The sequence below is a fragment of the Podarcis pityusensis genome, assembly GCF_964106645.2.
Source record: "Podarcis pityusensis genome assembly, chromosome: 1".
NCBI lineage: Eukaryota > Metazoa > Chordata > Lepidosauria > Squamata > Lacertidae > Podarcis > Podarcis pityusensis.
In genome coordinates, this window is record NC_138028.1 from 135196824 (window position 1) to 135220361 (window position 23538).

Consider the following 23538-nt stretch of genomic DNA (forward strand, 5'->3'; position numbering starts at 1 on the left):
CTGAGTGGGTATCCAAATGAAGTTGGTGTTTATATGAAGTATGTTCAATTCCAGCAAGGTCATTAAGGTCTTCAAAGCATTACATAATAGATGTTGAACATTTATCCTTCCATGCCTGGAGCGGAGGGTGTGTGTGATCCTACACATGTGCATAAATGAGCATTAGGATGCTATTTATGTGGCTTCCCAAAGTCAGCACACTGCATGGGCATGCAAGGATTGACATATGTCCAGGTTCATCACACACAATGCTCTTTAAGCCAGCAATAATTTTAATTCCAGTTTCTGCCATGAGGAGCCTTCTGTATAGGATGTGATGTGTGAATTCGCCTTAAGTTCTGGTTTTCTTTGAAACTGGACCCTACATTCAGCCACATAGGAGAGCGTTTCCTTGCTGATTTATTGCATTGTGTCTGTATTGTGGTTGGCCACCTTGAATGTTATCTGGTGGAAAGTTGGGATAGAGATTTAATATATAAACAAATGTGGACATTTGGACTGGGTGACTTTAGGATTCTTTAGGCCCTAAGATTAATGCGCTGTCTCCTTTAATATGCTCAGACTGTGATTATCTAGTAACCCAGATTTGTGTGCATTAAGACCTCTAAGCTTCTCAGCCACAGATTAGTATCTTCATTTCTCCCTACTCATTTACATCAGCTCTGCTTTGGTTTGCCCTGCTCAGCAGTTATCTTCCTTAAGAATAATGGATGCAAAGCATTCCTTAAGTGTGGCTTTCCTCCTTGTCTAAGTTACCTTGAAGCATTAACGTTCTTATCATGCCGCAGCTTCCTCCCATTGTACGTGGTGTTCTGAGCCTTCTTCGGCAATGATATAACACTTTGCCTCTTTGCTGTAAGATTTAATTCCACTTAAGATTCAACAACGTGGAATCTCATATTTTGTTTTTCCTTTGAATTTATTACTGTGAGCCTTTGAGATCAGGCCATCTCACTACTGAATGTGTAAGCCTTCCTGCATGGACAAATTATCTTCCATGACTTGGATATAATTTGCAATACCATTAAGACACTCTTAACTCTTTCCAACCTGGAGCAACCTGCATTTCAGTACTGGAGAATGTGAAAGTGGATGGGTCCCTCAGATTTCTGCCAGACCTTCACCTATGCAGCTGTTTGTTTAGATTTGGCTCTTGCTAGCCTGGAATTGGATTTGTAAGTTAATGAGGCAGTTGTTTAAAAAAATAACTATCTGATACAGGAGTAACCTGATGCTTGCAAATGCTTGTACAACAAATACTCGTTAAAGCCTCGTATAACAAAGCTGAATCAGTTCATGGCCAATGTCATTCTCAATCAACTTCTTTTTCCATTGTTGTGTGCCACTGCCCACATTTAGCACAGCGTCTCCTTGTGGATCTAGTGATGAATTTGCCCACACATTAATCTCCAAATCTGCAAGTAGTTAACTCAACCATATCACACCCTTTCCCCAATAGAGATTTACAGTACAATGTATGCACATCTATTCATGTCTACTCAGAAATGAGCCCTACTGAGTTCAACAAGGCTTACTCCTAGGTAAACTTGGTATAAGATTGCAGCCTTAGTCTCTAATAATGCAGAATCCATTAATCTCTTGAAAAATAATGTGTGTGTTTATGCATGCAAATATCCTGATTCAGAGTACAAGCAAAAGAGCTACAGTATAATTGTGCAATGCTGGTAGAAGGTTGTTATCACCTGCAGTTGCTCACTACGTTCTGCTTTTTGATTTGCAGTGCCTTCTCCTAGTGCCTTGATGATAGACAATCCTACGTCATTTGGAAATGCAAAGGAAGTTGTAGCAATTAAAGACTACTGCCCCAACAATTTCACCACCTTGAAGTTCTCCAAGGGTGACCACCTTTATGTCTTAGATACCTCAGGAGGTGAGTGGTGGTATGCTCACAATACCACAGAGATGGGCTACATCCCAGCCTCCTACGTTCAGCCTGTAAACTACCGGAACTCTTCATTAACGGACAGTGGAATGATAGACCATCTGCTTGAAAGCTCCGATGAGGGAGCCAAAGAGCTGGACCTGCTTGGAGACTGGACAGATTTAAACCTGAGCTTAGCCAAAAACAACCCTTTTATGAATAACATGCAGACTAACCCTTTTCTGAATGGGAATTTGCAGATAATGCCTGATAGGAACAAGGATTGCTCCCACCAAACCACTGTGGATTTGTTGCTGTTTGACACAGGGGTGCCCACCTTTACAGGGTCAAGTTCTGCAACTGACAGCAGTCTAGGTAACCATCTTGATGAGGGTCCATCAATGAATGGATTTGAGTTTGAGCAGCCAAGCAGGCGGGACAATCCTTTTTTCAGAAGCAAGCGCTCCTACAGTTTATCGGAGCTCTCCGTACTCCAGGCAAAGTCAGAAAACCCAGAATCCTCAGGCTTCTTCACAGGGTTGAAATCTCCTACCCCAGAGGAATTCCAGAGCAGAGAAGACTTCAGAGCTGCATGGCTGAACCATCGAAAATTAGCAAGGTCTTGCCACGACCTGGATCTGTTGGGCCAGAACCCTGGTTGGGGTCAGACGCAACCTGTGGAGACCAACATAGTTTGCAAGCTAGATAGTTCTGGGGGAGCAGTTCAGCTTCCAGATACAAATATTAACATGCGTCTTCCTGAAGGGCATGTGGGTGCTGGTGACACACAACAAATCTCCATGAAAGCTCTTTTGGACCCTCCTCTTGAGCTCAACAGCGACAAATGCAGCACCATCAGCCCTGTGCTAGAGATTAAGCTGAGCAACATGGAAACCAGAACCCCCATCCTGCTGGAGATGAAAATTTCAGCGGAAGTGAAGAATGACCCAGTGAGCAAGAGTTTGGTGGGAGTGCAGTGCCTGCGCAGCGACATGAAGGACGGTCCATACACACCGATGCAACTTGGCTGTTGCTATGGAGACACCATCCAGGTTCAGCTGGAAAACCTGGAGCCTTGCATGTACATAGCCATTGTGGCCCAGGGACAGAACATTCTATATCCTTACACTGTCTGGGATTACATTAGTAAAAAAATCACAGTTGGAGTCTATGGGCCAAAGCACATACACCCTTCTTTTAAAACTGTGGTGGCCATCTTTGGACATGATTGTGCCCCCAAGACTCTGTTGGTGAATGAAGTCACACGTCATGCACATTGTACATCGGCAGTGGCGCTGCAGTTGTGGGGGAAGCACCAGTTCACCTTAGCGAGGCCGCAAGACCTAAAGCTGTGCATGTTTTCAAACATGACTAACTATGAGGTAAGAGCCAGCGAGCAGGCAAAGATCGTGAGGGGCTTCCAGATGAAACTGGGCAAAGTCAGCCGCCTCATATTCCCCATCATGTCACATGATCCCAACGAACTGTATGACTTCACCCTGAGAATACAAGTCAAGGATGCTAAGGATGCCATATTGACTCAGTTCTGTGTTCAAACACCACAGCCTCCTCCCAAAAGTGCTATCAGGTCAACTGGGCAGCGAAGGTTCCTGAAAAAAAATGAAGTGGGGAAAATAATCCTGTCTCCTCTTGCAACCACCAGCAAATACCCTGTCTTCCAGGATCGGATAGTGGCAAGCTTAAAATATGGGAAACTCCTGAAAACTGTAGTGCGGCAAAACAAAAACCATTATCTCTTGGAATATAAGAAAGGGGATGCCATAGCCTTGCTAAGTGAGGAGAAAATCAAGTTGAAAGGTCAACTCTGGACAAAGGAATGGTACATTGGTTACTATCAGGGTAAAATTGGCCTTGTCCATACCAAAAATGTTTTAGTGGTTGGGAAAGCCAAGCCGAACTATTTCTCTGGGCCCGAGCTCACCACGAGTATGTTGCTGGAGCAAATCCTGCGGCCTTGTAAGTTTCTCACCTATATCTATGCTTCAGTAAGGACTTTGCTCATGGAAAACATTAGCAGCTGGCGTGCGTTTGCAGATGCTCTGGGATACAGCAACTTGCCACTTGTTTTCTTCTGCCGAGCAGAGCTGGACAGTGAGCCAGAATGTGTGGCTTCTGTGTTGGAGAAATTGAAAGAAGACTGTAATAATTCCGACAGTAAGGATAGGAAGTCTTTCCAGAAGGAACTGATGTCAGTAAGTATTCTGGTTATTGGAAGTGTTAAATCAGGAATGGTCACCTGGTTTCCAGCATTCTGTTGTGTTAAGAGCTCCCCTGAACAGGCTGCGGGGAAAATAACTAAGGCTGTGGAAGCTCCTGCTTGTTTCTAGCACAGCTGAGCACCAAAACCAGCTCTTCTTCACTGTTGCCATATGTTTAAGTACCACCCAGGTGCTTCTCAAGAAACCCGGGTGCCTGAGGTAATGACTGAGCATCCCCTTGTACATTACTAGCATTACACCTATGGATAGCACAATCCAACCAATGTCTACTTAGAAGTAAGTTATGATGAATTCAACAGAACTTACTTCCAGGTAAGTAAGTTTAGGATTGCAGCCTTGATTGTGTTAGGCTGCAGACCTAAACTTGGAAGTAGCTACCATTAAGATAAAGGGGGCTTACTTAGGAGTAATCATGATTAGGATTGGGCTGCTATCCATTCTGTTTTCAATGACTGAAGTGCAAATACATGGCACTGTACAATGTACATTTCCTTGCCATTTTTATAAACGTATCTCAGGTGATTAAATCAAGAGACAATCACAGAAAAATCTTTGACTGGATCCCTTTCCCAGCTCAGAGGTGCATTTTTAGGATTAAGTAACTGCAGGTAAATTTCATCTTTGGGTTGTATCTCCCTCCGAAATTGCTCATTAAAACTTTCCTTCAGTGAGCAAGGAAGTGCAGTGCAACTGACAAATTGAAAGCCAGGTCTCTCGGGATTTGGGCCTTCTTAATAAAAGCGCTACTTTTTTCATTAAGTAAAAATGACCTTCCAGAAATCCATCTTGTGGAACCAGCTATATAATTATTTTACTTCTTCCTCAAGAGTATAGAAAACTTTGTGTGCTCAGGGAAGTGTTATACAGTAGTTACCCTCATTTAAAGCTGCTATCAAGCTGCCCCCTTTTAAAAAAAGAATGTTTAAAGGAAACTGAATTGAACACCCAGTGTCTAAAACCATGATGCACAACACATGTCATATACACAATACATGTTGATTGGTTTAATTCCTACAAGAATTCTACCTAAATGATGAAAGCTCTTTTAGAAGATGCTATAAAGTGCCGGGACACGGGTGGCACTGTGGGTTAAACCACAGAGCCTAGGACTTGCCGATCAGAAGGTTGGTGGTTCGAATCCCTGCGGCGGGGTGAGCTCCCATTGCTCTGTCCCTGCTCCTGCCAACCTAGCAGTTCGAAAGCACGTCAAAGTGCAAGTAGATAAATAGGTACCGCTCCGGCGGGAAGGTAAACGGCGTTTCCGTGCGCTGCTCTGGTTCGCCAGAAGCGGCTTAGTCATGCTGGCCACATGACCTGGAAGCTGTACGCCGGCTCCCTCGGCCAATAAAGCGAGATGAGCGCCGCAACTCCAGAGTCGGTCACGACTGGACCTAATGGTCAGGGGTCCCTTTAGGAGAGTATAAAGTGATGGTTGCCTGAAGGGGAATCTGCTGCTGTGATACAGAATGATGAGGAAGGAAGGAAGTGGGCGTTCAGTAAGGAGTGTGAGCAAAGGAGAGGAGGGAGCCAGCTCTGCTTTGCCAGCAGGAGTAGTGCAAAAGTTTGCAAAGGCATGATGGTTGTGTAGCGCCACCAACCCAAATGAATTATCAGTTTACCTGGATATTCTCCTTGATTTGGCAGGATGTTAAGAAGTGTACAAATAGGGGTTGTAAACTGGAAGATACTACTTCTGCCTGCTGGGAAATCAACTATTGGAGTTCATGGGGGAGGAAATGCTCTAGAAAGTCAGAGGATGAGTCGGTTGCCCATGTCCTATAGGCCTGTGAAGCAGAGCAAGAGCAGGGCAAACTCTTTCAATGGCATTAGGGGACACCCCCCCCCCCCGGAAATAGGGCTCATTTCAGGCTTGGTTTTGGAGTTTGGGGGAACATGCAGGAGGCTGCAGGTCTGCCTTAATAAGATTAACTTCCAGCTCCCATCATTTCATACTGAGACAAACGTGTGTGGTGCCCTGACTATCACTCAGCTTTTAATGGCTTGGGGGAAAATACTTAGCGGGGAGAGAATCCACTTTGTTTAAGAATTGAGGGCCCTTGCAATGGTCCTACCATGCCTAATATGTCCATACCCCCCCCCTCAAAGTTCCTTGGTGCAGAAACTTGCTATCACTCCACTACCTATAAGCTACTTAATATCCAATCAGCTATTTGGAAATGAAAGTTTGCCCACTTTTGAGTCATTATCTAAATATTGAAGAGTACATACCGTATTTTTCGCTCCATAAGACACACATTTTTCCTCTTAAAATCTAAGGGGAAATATCTGTGCGTCTTATGAAGCAAATGTGTGGCCCCTGGGGCTTTGGGGGGGGGGAACCCGGGCTTCCCCCGGCAGCCCCGACAAGCTCCTTAATAGCTCTGGGTAGCCCGCGAAGCCTCTGCAGGGCAGTGGGGAGCCTTCATCCCGCTGCCCTGCGGAGGCTTCGCACGGCTATCCCTGGCTTTTGTGGGAGGTGGGGGAAGGGACAGAGCGAGGCTCTCTCACTTCCCCCACCTCCTGCAAAAGCCCCCAAGAGCCACATTTTTTTTTCTTGAACCCCCCCCCCAAAAAAAGCAGGTGCGCCTTATGGTCAGGTGCACCTTATGGAGCGAAAAATACGGTACATTTGAATTACATTCTTCCGGCACTTCTTTTGAAGTGTGACTTTTGAATTTAAAGTATTCTTCTTTGGTATGCTGCCTGCTGCTGTGGTGTAAATGCTAAGGTATGCTTCAGAAATGGTATGCTTCAGTAAATGCTAAGGAAGAGCATTGTTACTACTGTGAAGTAATAGCCAAGTGCCAGGCAAGTGGTCACTTTAGAGCACGCAGAAGAGATCCACAGCCTCTTTCGCCCCAGAAATTGAAATAGTACAATTAGGAGGAATTAAAACTCCTGTTGTCAAATTTGCTAATCCCAGCAGGAGTGTAGTAATCACTTTTAAGAGCATGTGGGCTATAATGTAATTAATGCACATTATTGAAGGCCAGACCACAGGGATTCTCCTGTCTATGCTGAATATCCTAATGCATAAGCTAGTTTTGCAGTGCCTTTGCACACACGTAATTAAAATAGGATATTTACATTTAATTTAATGGAATAGCAAGGTCCTAGAATAGAATATCAGAATTGTAGAGTTGAAAGGGACTCCGAGGGTCATCTAGTCCAACCCCTGGAATGCAGGAATCTCAGTTAAACCATCCATGACAGATGACCATCCAACCTCTGCCTAAAAACCTCCAGTGAAGGAGAGTCTGTTCCACTGTGCATCAGCTCTTACCATCAGCGGTTCAGTTGGAATCTCCTTTCTTGTAACTTGAAGCCATTGGTTCAGGTTCTGCCATCTGGAGCAGAAGAAAACAAGCTTGCTCCATCTTCCATGTGACAGCCATTTGAAGATGGCTATCATATCTGTTTGACAGTGGAACAGACTCCCTCAAGTGGTTATGGACTCTTATTCATTGGAGGTTTTTAAGCAGAGGTTGGATACCATCTGTCATGGATGTTTAGTTGAGATTCTTGCATTGCAGGAGATGGACTAGACGATGCTTGGGGCTTTCCAACTCTACAATTCTATGATTCTGTCTTCTCTCAGTCTCCCGTTTTCCAGGCTAAACACTCAACTCCCTCAACTGTTCCTCATAAGGCTTGGTTTCCAGACCTTTGAACATCTTGGACAAATTATTTACACACTTCTATTTTGCTTGGCTAAGAACTAAGCATTACCTGAATGTACTCCTGTTTGGAGTATCTATATAACCAGACAGAAAGGGGAATATAAATATAAAACAGTAGTGGTTTTTCTCTATCTTCTGATCTCCTACAGAAATGGCCTGATGCTCCAGTGAGGTTGGGTGTCCATGGCTAACTTGACTTGTTCTGCATTCCTTCAGGCCTTGCTGAAAATGGACTGCCAGGGCTTGGTTGTGAGGCTAATTCAGGATTTTGTGCTTCTGACTACGGCTGTGGAAGTGGCCCAGCGCTGGAGAGAGCTTGCTGAGAAACTGGCCAAGGTCTCCAAGCAACAGATGGATGCTTATGAGGCCCCCCATCGAGACAAGAACGGAGCTGTAGATAGTGAGGTAAGAAAGCTTTCATGTAATACATTCTGGGTTTTGCTGGATGGTTCACTCGGCACTATAGGTTGGAAAAACAGTTTGCTATTATGTACAGCTCCCTTTTTGATCTTGAATGATGACAAAAGTGCACAGCAATTTTTGTTGCATGTTTGCTGTGGTAAAAAAAGTGGCCACACAGGAAGAAATGCATTCCGCCTTGAGTGTTATTCCTCTTCCGTGGTCTTGCAGGTGTTGTATTTATCGCGAAACGCTATCAAAGTGAAATGGCTCGCCCTTCCTAGTACTTACAATCTGAATGCTGGCCACCCTTAGATTTAATCTGTTTTCCATGTTCACATTTAGCTGGAGTGGTTCAACAGAACAGGGAAAGTTGGCACAGACAGCACTGGGTGTTTCTTTCCATCCAGCTAACTATTGCCTCTATTTGTAATGTTGAAAGAGTCATTGAAAACCCCTCAGTACTTACAAGAATACCGAGCCATTTGTCAGCTGAAAATTTGAGTTAGACCCAAATTTGCAGCACACGAAGCATCTAATTTGACAGCAGTGTTTCTGGACTTAGTGTGCTGTGTCTGAGACCTTTTCCTTATTCTGTCCTCTAGCCTTTGATTTTGCGGGAAACCCTTTAATAAAAAGAAATGTAGCTTAGCCTACTGCAGTATTTCTCATAAATTTGTTCTGATATGGTTTATTCTAGGACTGAAATTCCTGCCTTTCTTTTGGTCTAGTTCTCATTGAAGTCGCAGCTGGTGTCAAGGCTGTGCCACTTCAGCCTATATGTGTTGATTCAGAATGGATGAATATCTTAGGTATATATTTCAGGATTTTTATCCCAGGTGTGGTCCAGTTATAAGAATGAGACAGCCCTTGCTCTTGGGTCTGCAAGAGACTGCAGAGACGGTGTACCCAAGATGGTTTGGTTTGGCTGACATAAATCCTAATGGCAGAGCAGTCTTGTATGCTGTGTTAATGCTGGTTTCTTGTCTTTGGCAGGCAATGTGGAAACCAGCGTATGACTTTATGCTCACATGGAGCAATCAGATGGGAGACAGTTATCGCGATGTGACACAAGAGCTGCACATTGGCCTTGACAAGATGAAAAACCCCATCACAAAACGCTGGAAGCATCTCACTGGAACACTAATTTTAGTCAACTCCCTGGAGATTTTGAGGGCATCTGCCTTCAGCCCACAAGACCATGATGATTATGCTATATGAAGGGGAGCCCTAACTTCTCGATGCTTCTTATTTGTATGTTTTTAACTAAAACACAGTGGGAAGACACTTCTGCAAAGCCAAAGTTTTGAGCAATAGTTTCTGTGCTCAGACTGCGAACTTCCTACTGTTGCCTCTCCCTGGTGCAGAAGACACTCAAGACTCTTGTTTTCTATGCTCTGTGGTTGACAGCTTTTCTTAATTTGTAACATTTAAAATGGAACTTTTTTAGGCATTTGCAGATATCAGCCTTGAAAGTTGAAATTACTTTGGAGAGCTACCATTTCTGTGTAACATGAAACAGATTTTTGCCCCCTTTAAAACTATCATTCCTCAGTGAGTCATTGATATGCATTAAAGTGAAGCACAGTCAGGCATCTTGCAAGCATTTGCAATTTCTAATGTGCCGCTCTGAAAACAGTTTATACATTAGTGTGCTAACACGCCCCCCCATCCAGTGATCCTATTGGTCTTATAACGACTCTCCATGGTTCACTTTTATGTACACCTTTTTGTAAGGAAGAAAAAGCACACTTCCTCCCCCACCCCCCCTGAAGTGATTTTGTTACCTAAAATTTAGGACTGTGTGCTAGTGCCCAAGCTGCTTCAGATCCATGATTAGAAATAACTAGAAACAATTTCAGATTATAGGACCGATCCATCCCCTTTCACATTTTAGAAAATTGTAATGGATACCATTTATGGTCAAATAGCATTTCACAGGTCCATCCTCTAACAGTAGTGTCTTGACCATCTCTGCTGGCAGGTGACTGTCACCAGAAGTTTACATTGTATTATTTTAAATGCAGAAACAAGTATTCGATAGTGGTTCTTAAGTGTGCCATTGTTTAAGCTGAAGTTTTAGGATTAGTTCTTTCGAGGGTCATTGCCCTGTGTTGAGGCTGCACCAATTGAAACTCACATGACCGAATGTGTCTCTATTCCACACATTCTCTGGATGCAGAAAACTGGCTCCTCAAAGGGAAGCCTATAGTCCGCTCCCCCTCCCCATAACACATAGAGCAGCTGTCTGCAACCTCCAAAGGTTCTTGAGCTCCATCAGCCTTAGTGCGCATAGGGATGATGGCAGTATAGCCTCAAACATCTGGAGGACCACAAGTTGTGAAGAGCATACTTACCATGTGAGGCCCTGCATGCAGTCTGAAGTATTTTCAGCCTAGACACATTTTCCACCTTAAGTAAGAACTAGACCTACCTCTGATCAGGTGCCTAGTTGGTCACTCAGAAATGCTTGACTTGACAGCACTCTCTCATTGTGTTCCCAAGGGTATTCTGTTCATTTATTAGCCCTTAGGTCACTGGGATTCACCTTATGTGCTGTATGAGCATTCAAGAGCTGATGATGTCATGTACCATATAAAGCTATAGAAAGAAGTCTAGTTGTACAACTTTCAAATGAAGGTTTTGTGAAGCCCTTTAAGTCTACCTCTTGATTCCAAAATACTTCATGTGGGAAGTGTTTTCATTTTTTCTAGTGTGTGAATTGGTTTTTTGCACAAGAGATTTTCATAACACATTTACTAAATTTCCCAAGGCACTGTTCAAATGTTGAATATTAAAGGGAACATGATCACTATTAGTAATGTTTTAAACCTGTTTTCCCATTTTAGAAACATGTCACAGCTTTGTTCTTTGGAACAAGCTGACCTTTTAAGCAACTTGGGTTATACAACACAACTTTCCTATCAACAGTTCCAGAATTTGAAGAAAGCATGATCCAAGCTTGTTGGAAAGGTGTTCCTATTGTTTGCGTACATGTTTAATTAGTGAGGAAAGTGCTTGTCATTTATTTGCTTTCTTAGCCGGCTCCTTTTAAATGGCCTCCCTACGTACTTTCCTACTCTGTCTAATGAAAAGCACCTTAAACTTGGGGTTTTGTTGCAAGAGATTGAAGCAGATTCCTATGCAAGTGTTCACATCACATGTTTGAAGTTGGTTAGGCTAGTGGTATTATCCCGTGCTCATGGAAGTCATTTTTCCAAAGCATGCCTGTTTTTCTCTCTTGACAAAACCAGAATCTGCACATGATCCTGAGTAGCATGTTTGAGTGTAGGGAAGGAAAAACAGCCCCCCTTGTATTGTAACCCATACAAAAATATGATGCAAGATGGCAAGCCAGAGCATTAAGAGTAAAATATTTTTAATTGGGCTGGGGGTGGGGCTTCTCTTTCATTGTGATATTTTTCAGAAATAAAACAAGTCCATGGAATGGTTAGTCTCTCTCTAGATACACGGAAACCTGAGGGGAATATTATTGCACATGATAGTCTAGGCTCCCCACAGATGGATGGGGATGTGAGAATGCAGGTCTGCTCCTGTGTATAAATGTTCTCACTGTATGTGCGCAATCACTGAGCTAATGATAATGTGTTCAAGGTAGCCTTATTCTGCACCTGCCTCTGTGCCAGACGTGAAACTTTCATCCGTGAAACTTGGTTACAGTGATTGTGGACTCTACAGATTCAGTCACAGAGTTAGTTTGTACTTCTGTGTCTTGTAAGAGCAGAATCGAGCCACAGCAATTAGATTTTAATCAATTTTAACAGTGGGAGTTTAAAGCTGGCTATTGGGGGAGAGTTCATTTCCATAAATTGGATGAAATATTCCATGAGATTTTTTTTGGGGGGGGAGGCAGGGAAATGGTCTGGTTTGCCTTTTTCTGCCATTTTTATCAAACTACCTCAGGTCTTACACACTTTTTCATGTTTTGACTTAAAGTCTAAAAGCTCCCCTGGATGATTACTACACACCACCAACACCTACACTATGGAGAACTATTAAATCACAACAGCAGCTTTTCTAGATTAGTTTGATGCAGTTGCTGCATGACTGATTTTCTGTTTTGACTAAAAAAAAAGTCAGGTCCCAGCACATAGTTCGAGTGGTTTGTATGTTCAGCCAAATGCCTTTCACTCAAAGTATGTCCTTACATTGTAAGCTTGCTTTGGATTTTACATTAATACACTGTACAAGTAGTTTGTTGTACATTTTTTAAAATAAAAAAAACTTGTCAAAACTACAATTAAAGCAGATATTTGAACACTGCTTTGTTTCAGTGTGATTCATTTTGGGGGAGCTTGACTCAGACTTTTGTGTGTTTGTGCTTTGAAGCAGTGACCACTCTGCATATTCTCACTGAACTGTCACATCAGATGTAGATTTTAGGCATTGTGAAGGCTGGAATAAAAACTATTGCAGAGACCCTTTCTGGGGTGGTGTCAGGTTCTCACCAGAACTGAATGGGCTCAGATGTCCCAATTCCCACATGAAAGCTTTCTTCCCCTAGCATCAAGAAATATACCCAAGAAGTATGACTTAAATCAATAGGAACAAACATTCATTGAACAGGTAACTTCCTCTGTGTCAGGCTCAGCAGTTCAGCACCACTGCTTACAACTTTGAGCTCATTTCCAAAAACACAGCATGCCAGACGAATCTCATTTCCTTTTTTGATAAGAGTTACAAGCTTGGTGGGTGTGGGGGAGTGTTGTGGGCGTAGTTATCTTGATTTCAGTAAGGCTTTTGACAAAATCCTGTATGGTATTCTTGCAGAGAAGCTGGTAAGATGTGGACTGGATGAGATAACGGTTAGGTGGATTGTAGCTGGTTGACTGACCACCCAAAGAGTGACAACCCTCATCCTGGGAAAGTGACAAGTGGGGTGACGCAGGTTCTGTCCTGGGCCCCTTTTTGTTCAACGGCTTTATAAATGACTCGGATGAAGGTCTTGAGAGGAGGCTCATTCCATCTGCAGATGACACCAAACTGGGAGGGGTAGCCAATGCCGCTGAAGACAGAATCTGAATTCAAGATGACCATGAGAGATTAGAGAACTGGGTCAAATCTAACAAAATGAATTTCAACATGGATAAATGTAAGGCAGGAAAAACCAGCTGCACAAATATAAGATGAGGGACACCTGGCTTACTAGTACTACATATGAAAAGTATCTATCGGTCTTAGTGGACCACAAAATGAACATGAGTCGACAGTGTGATGCAGCAGCAAAAAAAGCTAATGCTTTCTAGGCTGCATCAACAGAAGTCTAGCATCCAAATCAAGGGAAATAATAGTACCACTCTTTTCTGCCTTTGTCAGATCACACTTGGAGTACTGTATCCAGTTCTGGGTGCCTCAGTTTATTTTTTTTTTTTTTTTAAGCAATTTATTAGGTTTTACAATAAAAATAAACACAATGAGCAATATAACATTGATCTTAACATATTTTCACATTTTCTTTGGACTTCCTCACATCTCCCGCTCCCACTTTCATCGTTGTAACATTTGGTCAGCAATTTATCATCTTATTTAAATTCTTATATCCCTTCTATATTTCATAATCTTATAATTCTCAGAAGGAGCTAAATTTCACAGTCTTACTTATTTTCTTAAAAACTTCTAAATTTAGTGGTGCTCAGTTATTTTGATCTAGCATCTTATTTAGCATTCACTCAAATTACAATACTTTTGTAAATAGTTCTTAAATTTCTTCCAGTCCTCCTCAATCCTCTCTTCTCCCAGGTCACGGATTCTGCCGGTCATTTCAGCCAGTTCCATGTAGTCTATCAGTTGTATCTGCCATTCTTCCAGTGTGGGTAGATCTTGAGTTTTCCAATGTTTTGCGAGAAGTATCCTTGCTGCTGTTGTTGCATACATAAAAAATGTCTGGTCCTTCTTTGCCACCCCTTGACCGACAATACCCAAAAGGAAAGCCTCTGGTTTCTTAGTGAAGGTATATTTAAATACCTTTTTCAGTTCATTATAAATCATTTCCCAGAACGCCTTCACTTTAGGGCAAGTCCACCAGAGGTGGAAGAACGTTCCCTCGCACTCTTTACATTTCCAACACTTATTATCAGACAGGTGGTAAATTTTAGCAAGTTTGACTGGGGTCATATACCATCTATAAATCATTTTCATTACATTTTCTTTCAGAGCGTTACATGCAGTAAATTTCAATCCATTACTCCACAACCTCTCCCAGTCCTCAAACATGATATTGTGCCCAATGTCCTGTGCCCACCTTATCATAGCCGATTTAACCGTTTCGTCTTGTGTATTCCATTTCAACAGCAAGTTATACATCCTTGAAAGTACCTTAATCTTTGGTTCTAGCAATTCTGTTTCTAATTTCGATTTCTCCACCTGGAACCCTAGTTTCTTATCATTTTTAAAAACTTCTTTAATCTGAGCGCAGTGTAACCAATCTCGCACTTTGTCTTTCATTTTCTCCAAACTCTGCAATTTCCAATTGTCTCCATCCTTTTCTAGTATTTCCCAATATTTTGGCCATTTAGCCTCCATATTGGGTCTTTTTCGGGCCTTGGCTTCCAAAGGTGAAAGCCACCTTGGTGTTTTATTTTCCAGCAAGTCTTTATATTTTGTCCAGACATTAAACAATGATTTTCTGACAATATGGTTCTTAAAGGCCTTATTTGCTTTAACCTTGTCATACCATAAATATGCATGCCATCCAAAGGCGTTGTTAAACCCTTCCAAATCTAACACATCAGTGTCTTCAAGAAGTAGCCAGTCTTTTAGCCAGCAAAACGCTGCGGCTTCATAATACAACTTTAAGTCTGGCAGGGCAAAGCCCCCTCTTTGTTTTGCATCGGTTAAAATCTTAAACTTAATTCTGGGCTTTTTGCCCTGCCAGACAAACTTAGAAATGTCTCTCTGCCACTTCTGGAAGCACTCCGTTTTGTCCAAAACCTGAAGTGTTTGAAATAAAAACAACATCCTTGGCAATACATTCATCTTGATAGCAGCAATTCGGCCTAACAAAGAAAGTTTCAATTTTGACCAACTATCTAAGTCTCTCTTAATTTCTGTCCAGCATTTTTCATAATTGTCCTTAAATAGACTTAGATTTTTTACTGTTATGTTTACCCCTAGGTATTTTACTTTTTTAACCACATTAAGTTCCGTCTCATTCTGAAACCGTTCTGACTCTGTATCAGTCAAATTTTTCCCCAAAACCTTAGTTTTCTGTTTATTTAGTTTAAATCCAGCCACCCGACCAAAGTCATTAATCAGTTGTAATACTCTTTTCGTACTGGGCTCTGGCTTCTGCAAGGTCAAAACCAGGTCATCTGCGAAAGCTTTTAATTTATATTGTTTCTGACCGACCTGAATTCCTTCCACCAACCGATCCCCTCTAATCATGTTCAATAGCACTTCCAGAACCGAAATGAATAACAAAGGGGAAATAGGGCAACCTTGTCGTGTCCCTTTTTCAATTTTAAACTCTTCTGTAACCACATTATTAACTATCAGTTTAGCTTTCTGTTCTGAATATATCGCCTCAATCCCATTCTCAAAACCCCGTCCCACTCCCATCTCTTTTAAATTTCCCATCATAAATTTCCAGGAGATATTGTCAAAGGCCTTCTCCGCGTCTATAAAGATTAAAACTGCTTTTGTATTTATATCTGTTTGCAAAAGTTCCAAAATGTCAATAATGTTCCTTGTATTAGCAAACAGATGTCTACCTGGGAGAAAGCCGGCCTGGTCCTTATGAATTACTTCATTTAAAACTTTTTAAAATCTATTTGCCAAAATGTCTGCAAATATTTTGTAATCCACATTTAAAAGAGAGATGGGACGGTAGTTCTTAAGTTGTGTCTTTTCAGCTTCCGACTTTGGTATTAATGTGATGAACGCTTCCTTCCAAGACTCCGGTGCCCTCTTCCCCTCCATAATTTCATTACTGACCTCCATCAAAGGTTGTATCAAATAGTCTTTTAATGTCTTATAGTACTTGGAGGTCAGCCCATCTGGTCCTGGAGATTTGCCAAGTTGCATGTTCTGGATGGCTTGTTCGATCTCCTGTCGTGTTATTTTAGAATTCAGGATTGTCCTATTTTCTTGTGACAATTTAGATAGTCCGTTTTTTGCCAAAAATTGTTTAATCTCAACATCGTCTTGCGGCCCTTGGGTGTATAATTTTTTGAAGTATCTCTGGAAGCACTTTCTGATATCCACTGGTTTCTGGATGTTTTTTCCATCAACCTCTAAGTTTGTAACAGTATTTAATCTTTGTCTTCTCTTCAACTGCCAAGCTAGCAGTTTTCCACATTTATTCGCCGACTCAAACGTTTTTTGTTTCATTAATTTAACCTTCCATTCAATTTCCTGATTTATCAATTTAGAATATTGTGTTTGATAAAGTTTAATTTCTCTCAGAGTTGGCTGTGACTTCGGATTCACTCTTAATTTCTTCTCTAATTCTTTTATTTTATCCAGGATCTTATCTTTTTTCTCATTTTGTGTTCTTTTCTTTACTGCATTCTGTTGTATCAAGAATCCCCTCATTACAGCTTTGCTTGCGTCCCAGATTATTCTTTTTTCCACCATATTATTCATGTTTATCTCAAAGTAGTCCTTCAAAACTTTTTGGGCCTTCTTGGTAATTTCCTGATCTCTAAACAAATTGTCATTCATCTTCCATCTAAAGGATCCAGTTGGTAATAGTGTCATATCCATCTTTACTGCATTATGGTCGGAGCAGGTCTTTGGGCAGATTTCCACTTTTCTGACCTTAGGTGCCAGGCCTCTAGAAATCCATATTTGGTCGATTCTTGTCCAGGTCAGTTGGGCTTCAGAAAAGAATGTTCCCTCTCTTCCTAGCGGGTTCTTTGTCCTCCAAATGTCAATCAAATCCATATTGTCAGTCATTTCAAAAAAGGTTTTAGGTAGTCTGCCGTCTTTTGTAACATTTTGACTTTGTGACTTGTCCATGTTAGTTGATACGACCCCATTCATATCTCCCATCATTATGATGTTGTTGTAGTCTAGATAGTCCAGCATTGTCTCCTGCAACTTCTTGTAAAATTCCGATTTCCCTTCATTAGGTGCATAGATTCCTAATATCAGCAGTTTCTCTCCTTGATATTGTATCTCAATAGCCAAAATTCTTCCATGTTCATCTTTAAATAGGAATTTAGGTGACAGGCTCTCTTTTGCATATATCACCACGCCTCTCTTCTTAACTTTGTCCGACGATACAAATTCCTGGCCCAATCTTTTATTTATTAACACTTTTCTGTGGAGCCTCGTCACATGTGTTTCTTGTAAACAAATAATGTCCAATTGTTCTTTTTTTAATATATGAAATATTTTCTTCCTTTTTTCCGGAATGTTACAACCATTAATATTCCAGCTCAACAGTTGCAGAGACATCCTGAACTATCTGATTATTTTTCAAGGGGTGGTATCTTGTTCTCAGGATCTTCAGGTTCCACAGGTGCTGATGTTGGTACTGGCGTTGCCTCAGGCCCAGAAGGTAGTTCAATTCCTTTTTGAAGGTCCTCTCCGTATGTAGACAGGAATTTGTCTCTCTCTTCCAGTGTTCTTACTTTAACCTTTCTCCCTCTAAAGGTAAAAGATATTCCTTGGGGAAATTCCCACCTGAATGGAATTGCGTTGCTCCTTAGTAGTTTAGCAAGTTCAGAATAGGCGGCTCTAAGATCCAGCAGTAGTCTTGGGATATCTTTATAGATTTCAATTCTTCTATCCAAAACCTCCAGTGATTTTACGAAATGTAGGCCCAAGATCTTATCCCTTTCCTCCTTTGATCTCAATGTTATCAAACAGTCTCTGGGCCTCTCCTTCTTTGTGAATCTTCCAAGTCTGAAAGCTGACACGATTTTAAAGTCCTTTTCTTCCAAATTCCAGAACTTGGAGAATTCTTTGGTCAAAAACTCAGTTAGATGTCCTTCTTCTGCCTCTTGTAGTGATCTAATCCTCAAGTTATTCTCACGATTTCGCAGTTCTATCATGGAGAGATAAATCTGATGTTCCCCAACTTGTTTAGTGAGTGGTCTTACCTCTTGCTCTAAATTTTCTAATTTTTGTCTGGTGTCCTCAGCCAATTTCCGATTTTCTGCTGAGGCCTCCGTTAACTGTCCAATTGCTTGTGCATTCTGTACCACTTGTGTAGTTAATTTATTTAGACATTCTGTGTTTTTGTCAATCTTTGCTGATTGCGCATCTACTTTCTTGTCCAAAGCTTCCAATTTTTCAAAAATTTTGTCTAGAACAGAAACAGATACTCCTGAGGCCATATCTTCCAATTGTAACTGCTCTGCTTCGCCCTCTCCCTCCACTTCTGAGGGCAAAGTAGGTACAGATGATCTACGTGTCTGTGAGGCTGAGGTTAGAGTTGTTAAAGTTGTTTGTTTAGCTCTCCCTCTTTTTCTTGTGCCACTCATTCCAACGTTATCTGTCAGTCAAGGTCACACTGAGTTATTCCCATGGGAATGGAAAGGTCCAGAGCAAGCAGACAACAAGGGAATCGAAAGTAAAATGTGCATGTAAAGTCACTGTTTTAATCCAATCCTCTAGAGGGAGCTTAAAATGTCTTTCAGAGTCTAATTTAATGTCCAAGAACCTTCAAATACAAATGTTTAGCAGAGTTTATAAATGGTCACTTTGTTACAGACAGTGCTTATTTATCTCCAAAAAGAGTGTTTCAAATTTAAAAGGTCTCAATACCCTCAGATTGTTTCAAGTTCCAATATACAGTATCCAAATCTGCAGTACTGACAGCTCCCTTAGTGCTCAGGCAGCTCCTGACTCTGGGTTTCACCTTCTAATTTGTAATCCAATAAAAGGAGGAAAGTCAAGTGCAAGTAATAATCCCAAATCTTTAGCTTAAAGTCTTTACTTTAAGATGCAAGTTCAATAGATGCTTAGATCTGTAAAGCTTAGGATCTCTTTCTTTCAGCCTCCACTCCTCCAGCTGATTGCTTTTTTCAAGTTCAATGGCTGCGGAAGACGGACTTCCTGCTTCCACGTCTCTCCGCTTTCAGCCAAGTTCAAGCCAATTTAGATTTTCCCTTTAAAGTCTCTAATTTCAAGTGACTCAGTCTTTTACTCACAAGTTAGTTGCTTTTCGTCCGAATCCGTAATTTAGCAGGAAAAGGGATCAGCGCTCACCGACAGTAGCAGCGCGGCTTCGCTCCTCAGGCTGTGAAGCAGCTCTCAGCGCCGCAACCCCCCTCCGCGCTCCGGAGCCCCTTACGGGGTTCCTTTTGCGCTTGGAGGGTCGCTCAAGGCGCCCACCGAGCCTCAAGACCCCAGGCTCTTGCCGCCTGGGGTTTTCCAGAATGGGTCTCCGCTTCGCCGTAGCGGACGACCCGTTGCCTGCGGAGCCTCCTCTCCCGTTCAGAAGAGGACCGCCATTGCCGTTCGCGCCTCAGTTTAAGGAGGATATTGACAAGCTGGAGCATGTGCAGAGGAAGGTGATCAAGATGATCAAGGATCTGAAAACCAAGTCTTATGAGGAATGAGGGAGCTGGGTAAATTTAGCCTGGAAAAGGGGACTGAGAGGAGATATGATAGCCATCTTCAAATATCTTAAGGGCTGTCGCATGCTTGTTGTCACCTCCTCTGGAGGGTAGGACTCGAACCCATGGCTTCAAGTTACAAGAAAGGAGAGTCAGACTAAATATCAGGAAGAACTTTCTGACAGAGAGAGCTGATGGACAGTGGAACGATCACCCTTGGGAGGTGGTTGGAGGCTTTTAAGCAGAGGTTGAATAACTATCTGTCATGGATGCTTTAGTTGAGATCCCTGAATTTCAGGAGGCTGGACTAGATGGCTGTTGGTGGCCTGGGTGCCCTTGGTGCCCTGTGGTTCACTCTAGGAGCAAAGAGACCTGGATTCAAATACCCACTCAGCCATGAAGGTTGTTGGTGATCTTTGATGAGTCACTATATCTCCTCCCACAAGCTTGTTTTGAGGATAAAGTGGGCAAAGGGCACACTGGTCTGAATCTGCAGAAGTAGAAAATTAATTGAAAGCAGTTGTCATCTGTGGTGCACCAGGTGGCTCTCTGCTACAACCTACCTGCCACTTACAATAAGGATGGGCAACCTGTGGCCCTTCAGCTGTGGTGGGGCTCCCAAATCCCTTTAGCCCAGCCCACATGACCAGCAGCGATGATAAAAACTGTAGAGCCAACAACATAGGGAGGCACAGAGCTTCCCATTCCTTCCCTAGGGGACTCACACAGTTCAATAAAACTGGTGTGTCTGTTCTATAGATGGTCTTGAATACTGGCATCCATAGCCCAGCCACAGAGTACACCTTTGACATGTTCATAATGCATTTCCACAGGTGGGTATCTGTGTTGTGATGTGCCCAAGGGAACAGGGGCAATTGGCAGGCCCACCTGGTTCCAGCCCACCGGCCGGTTGCCGGTCGAACTCCAGTCCTTGGTTCTGCATCAAAACTGCGACTCAGAGCTTCACAAGCCTTTCAGAAGCTGAGCATGCAAGTCAGCAGAGATAACAATCTCTTTGTGATGGAAGGGCAGACAGAGGCATATGTAAAGCATATTTACAAGCAGTTTATTCAGCATAGATCAAGACAAAGAAAAATGGCCGCACTCCTTCATGTCGAAGAGCAAGAAGCATAAGGCAAAAGCTATACACAAACGGAAGTTCCCAGCAAGCTGTGCTAGAATGTAAACAGACATGTGACATACAACAGCTCCACACATCTGTTTAGGTGAAACGGAACATCAATATCCTAGCAACCTGTACCTGTCTTTGTCTTGGGTTCAGCATTTCGCTTACAACTAACACCACCTCTGCTTCTGTTTCCCAACAAGGGAGCAGCCCTGACAGCAAGATAGCAGGTACATGCAACTTCTGTAAGCAGAAAATAACATTCTACAGTCATGATCTTTTTTTTAACCTCTGCCTTTTCTTGTTAGAATATAAGACCTGGACAATGCTTCAGGGGGCAGTATTAAACTACTGTGTCCGGTCATTGTAAGGAGGCTCTCTGTGCCTCATGTGTGCCCTGTGCTCCCTCCAAATCCACTCCAGAGTTTAGAGGGGTGGGTGGGAACCCCAAACAGACTTTGGGGAAACTGTGGGATGAGAGGAAGTCCTGTTGCGCAAATCAAAATCCTTGCAATGAAGGGTGCTACATTGTGCTACATTGGGTAAAGGTAAAGGTAAAGGTACCCCTGCCCGTGCGGGCCAGTCTTGCCAGACTCTAGGGTTGTGCGCTCATCTCACTCTATAGGCCGGGAGCCAGCACTGTCCGCAGACACTTCCGGGTCACGTGGCCAGCGTGACAAGCTGCATCTGGCGAGCCAGCGCAGCACACGGAACGCCGTTTACCTTCCCGCTGGTAAGCGGTCCCTATTTATCTACTTGCACCCGGAGGTGCTTTCGAACTGCTAGGTTGGCATGCGCTGGGACCGAGCAACGGGAACGCACCCCGCCGCGGGGATTCGAATCGCCGATCATGTGATCGGCAAGTCCTAGGCGCTGAGGTTTTACCCACAGCGCCACCCGCGTCCCACGCTACATTGGGTACCACCCACTATATTTTAGTTCCTAGGAAATCTCAAGGATATCCAGTCCACATTATCATATGTGTAGACCTTTGTATTCTGAGCTGTTTGTTAGTGTACGTGCTGGAGATGTGTGTGAAAGCTGTCAGGGCTTTGTGGCTTATTTTCTGTATGCGGATAGCTTACTTATGAAAAATGATTAATTAGGGTTAGGAACTGAATCCTGGATTACAACAAGAATCCATAAGCTTCTTTTGTAATGCATTGTATTGCATTGCAATCCTTTAATCCATAATTAAAATTAACAATTGGATATGTTGGACATAAACCACGAATCAAAATTAAGCCACATTATCCGTATTGCTCTAAAGATTTGCTCTTGGGGCTTTTTTATGCTAAAAGAATTATATTATTACCCTTTTTTGCTGGCTTTTTCTCTTGCTCCACATGGACTTGAGCTGCTGCTTTCTGGGGGCAGCAGGAGGGGGACGAGTTGTGAATGTGATCTTGTCACAGTGACAAGTACCCAATCTGACTTGACATGGCAATGCCCCCTGAAGGGGCAAGGGTAGCCAGTTCCTGCATTGCACTACCCTCACTCTGGGTGGGGAGGAACAGAAATGCAGCTACTCTTGTGCTGCTGTCACCTTCTAACTAAAACGGGTAAAACTTCACAGCTCTGTTTGAAGCCTTCCCTCAATGCTCCTTTCTTTAGCTGCCTGATAAGAGACTGCAGCTCTGAGGGCCTGGCCCTGCTGATTGCAAATAATGGATTCATCACATTTTCTTTAACCAAAATAACTGACTCCTTATTTGCTTTTAGGGACCCGGGTGGTGCTGTGGGTTAAACCACAGAGCCTAGGACTTGCCGATCGGAAGGTCGGCAGTTCGAATCCCCTCAACGGGGTGAGCTCTCGTTGCTCGGTCCCAGCTCCTGCCAACCTAGCAGTTCGAAAGCACGTCAAAGTGCAAGTAGATAAATAGGTACCACTCCGGCGGGAAGGTAAACGGCGTTTCTGTGCGCTGCTCTGGTTCGCCAGAAGCGGCTTAGTCATGCTGGCCACATGACCCGGAAGCTGTACACCGGCTCCCTCGGCCAGTAAAGCAAGATGAGCTCCGCAACCCCAGAGTCAGTCACGACTGGACCTAATGGTCAGGGGTCCCTTTACCTATTTGCTTTTAAGTCCAGGCAGTCCAGGTAGTTGTAGCATAAATGAAATCACCATGCAAGGGTGTTCCTTGGTTTGATGAGGGCTGGGTGTTTGTCCTTGGCATGAAACCATGTGGTGTTCCACAGGAGCACCCACATTTTTAACCTGACATGCCAGAAGACTTAAGAGAGGCTGAGTTTGCATATAATGGAGCATTCCACTTGCCCCTGTTGTCTACAAGGAGGGTTGCAAAGGTACTGGAAGGATGCAGCAAGGGGATGTAAATAGTTATGCATGTACACACTGGGAAACACACTGAAAAGGATGATGGAATAGAAATTTCTATAGTCATGGATTTTGTTAACAAAGAGAAATCAAATGAGCATGAGAAACTGAAAAACATGCTTTTTATGCTCTTGAGTTTTAATGTGCTCTCACTGTGTAGCCAATGGGACTGTAAACCTTTTCTCTGCACCTTCATGCCTGGCTGATTATTATGTTTTGCCCTTTGCTGGCATACAGTGTACCTTCCGTGGTCTTTAAAAATGCTATTCTTTCCAATGAATCATCATGTGTATTTCAGCCAAACTTCAAGGACCATTTAAAGCCATTTGATTTTATTGTATATTCAGA

The 23538-nt window shown here is 42.8% G+C and overlaps 1 protein-coding gene and 1 long non-coding RNA gene across 4 annotated transcripts in view; one reads left to right on the forward strand and one right to left on the reverse strand.

The window, feature by feature from the left end:
* Positions 1-12485, forward strand: part of SH3BP4 (SH3 domain binding protein 4) — a 38513-nt gene extending 26028 nt beyond the window's left edge. For all 3 annotated transcript variants that reach the window (XM_081016357.1, XM_081016358.1, XM_081016359.1), the window contains exons 3-5: positions 1742-4095; positions 8019-8207; positions 9198-12485. In XM_081016357.1, coding sequence (XP_080872483.1) covers positions 1742-4095; positions 8019-8207; positions 9198-9422 — 2768 coding nt within the window. In that variant the 3' untranslated portion in view covers positions 9423-12485. The remainder of the gene's footprint in view (positions 1-1741; positions 4096-8018; positions 8208-9197) is intronic.
* LOC308484753 overlaps positions 1-23538 on the reverse strand; it is a 210990-nt gene that overhangs the window by 117274 nt on the left and 70178 nt on the right. The window lies entirely within an intron of this gene.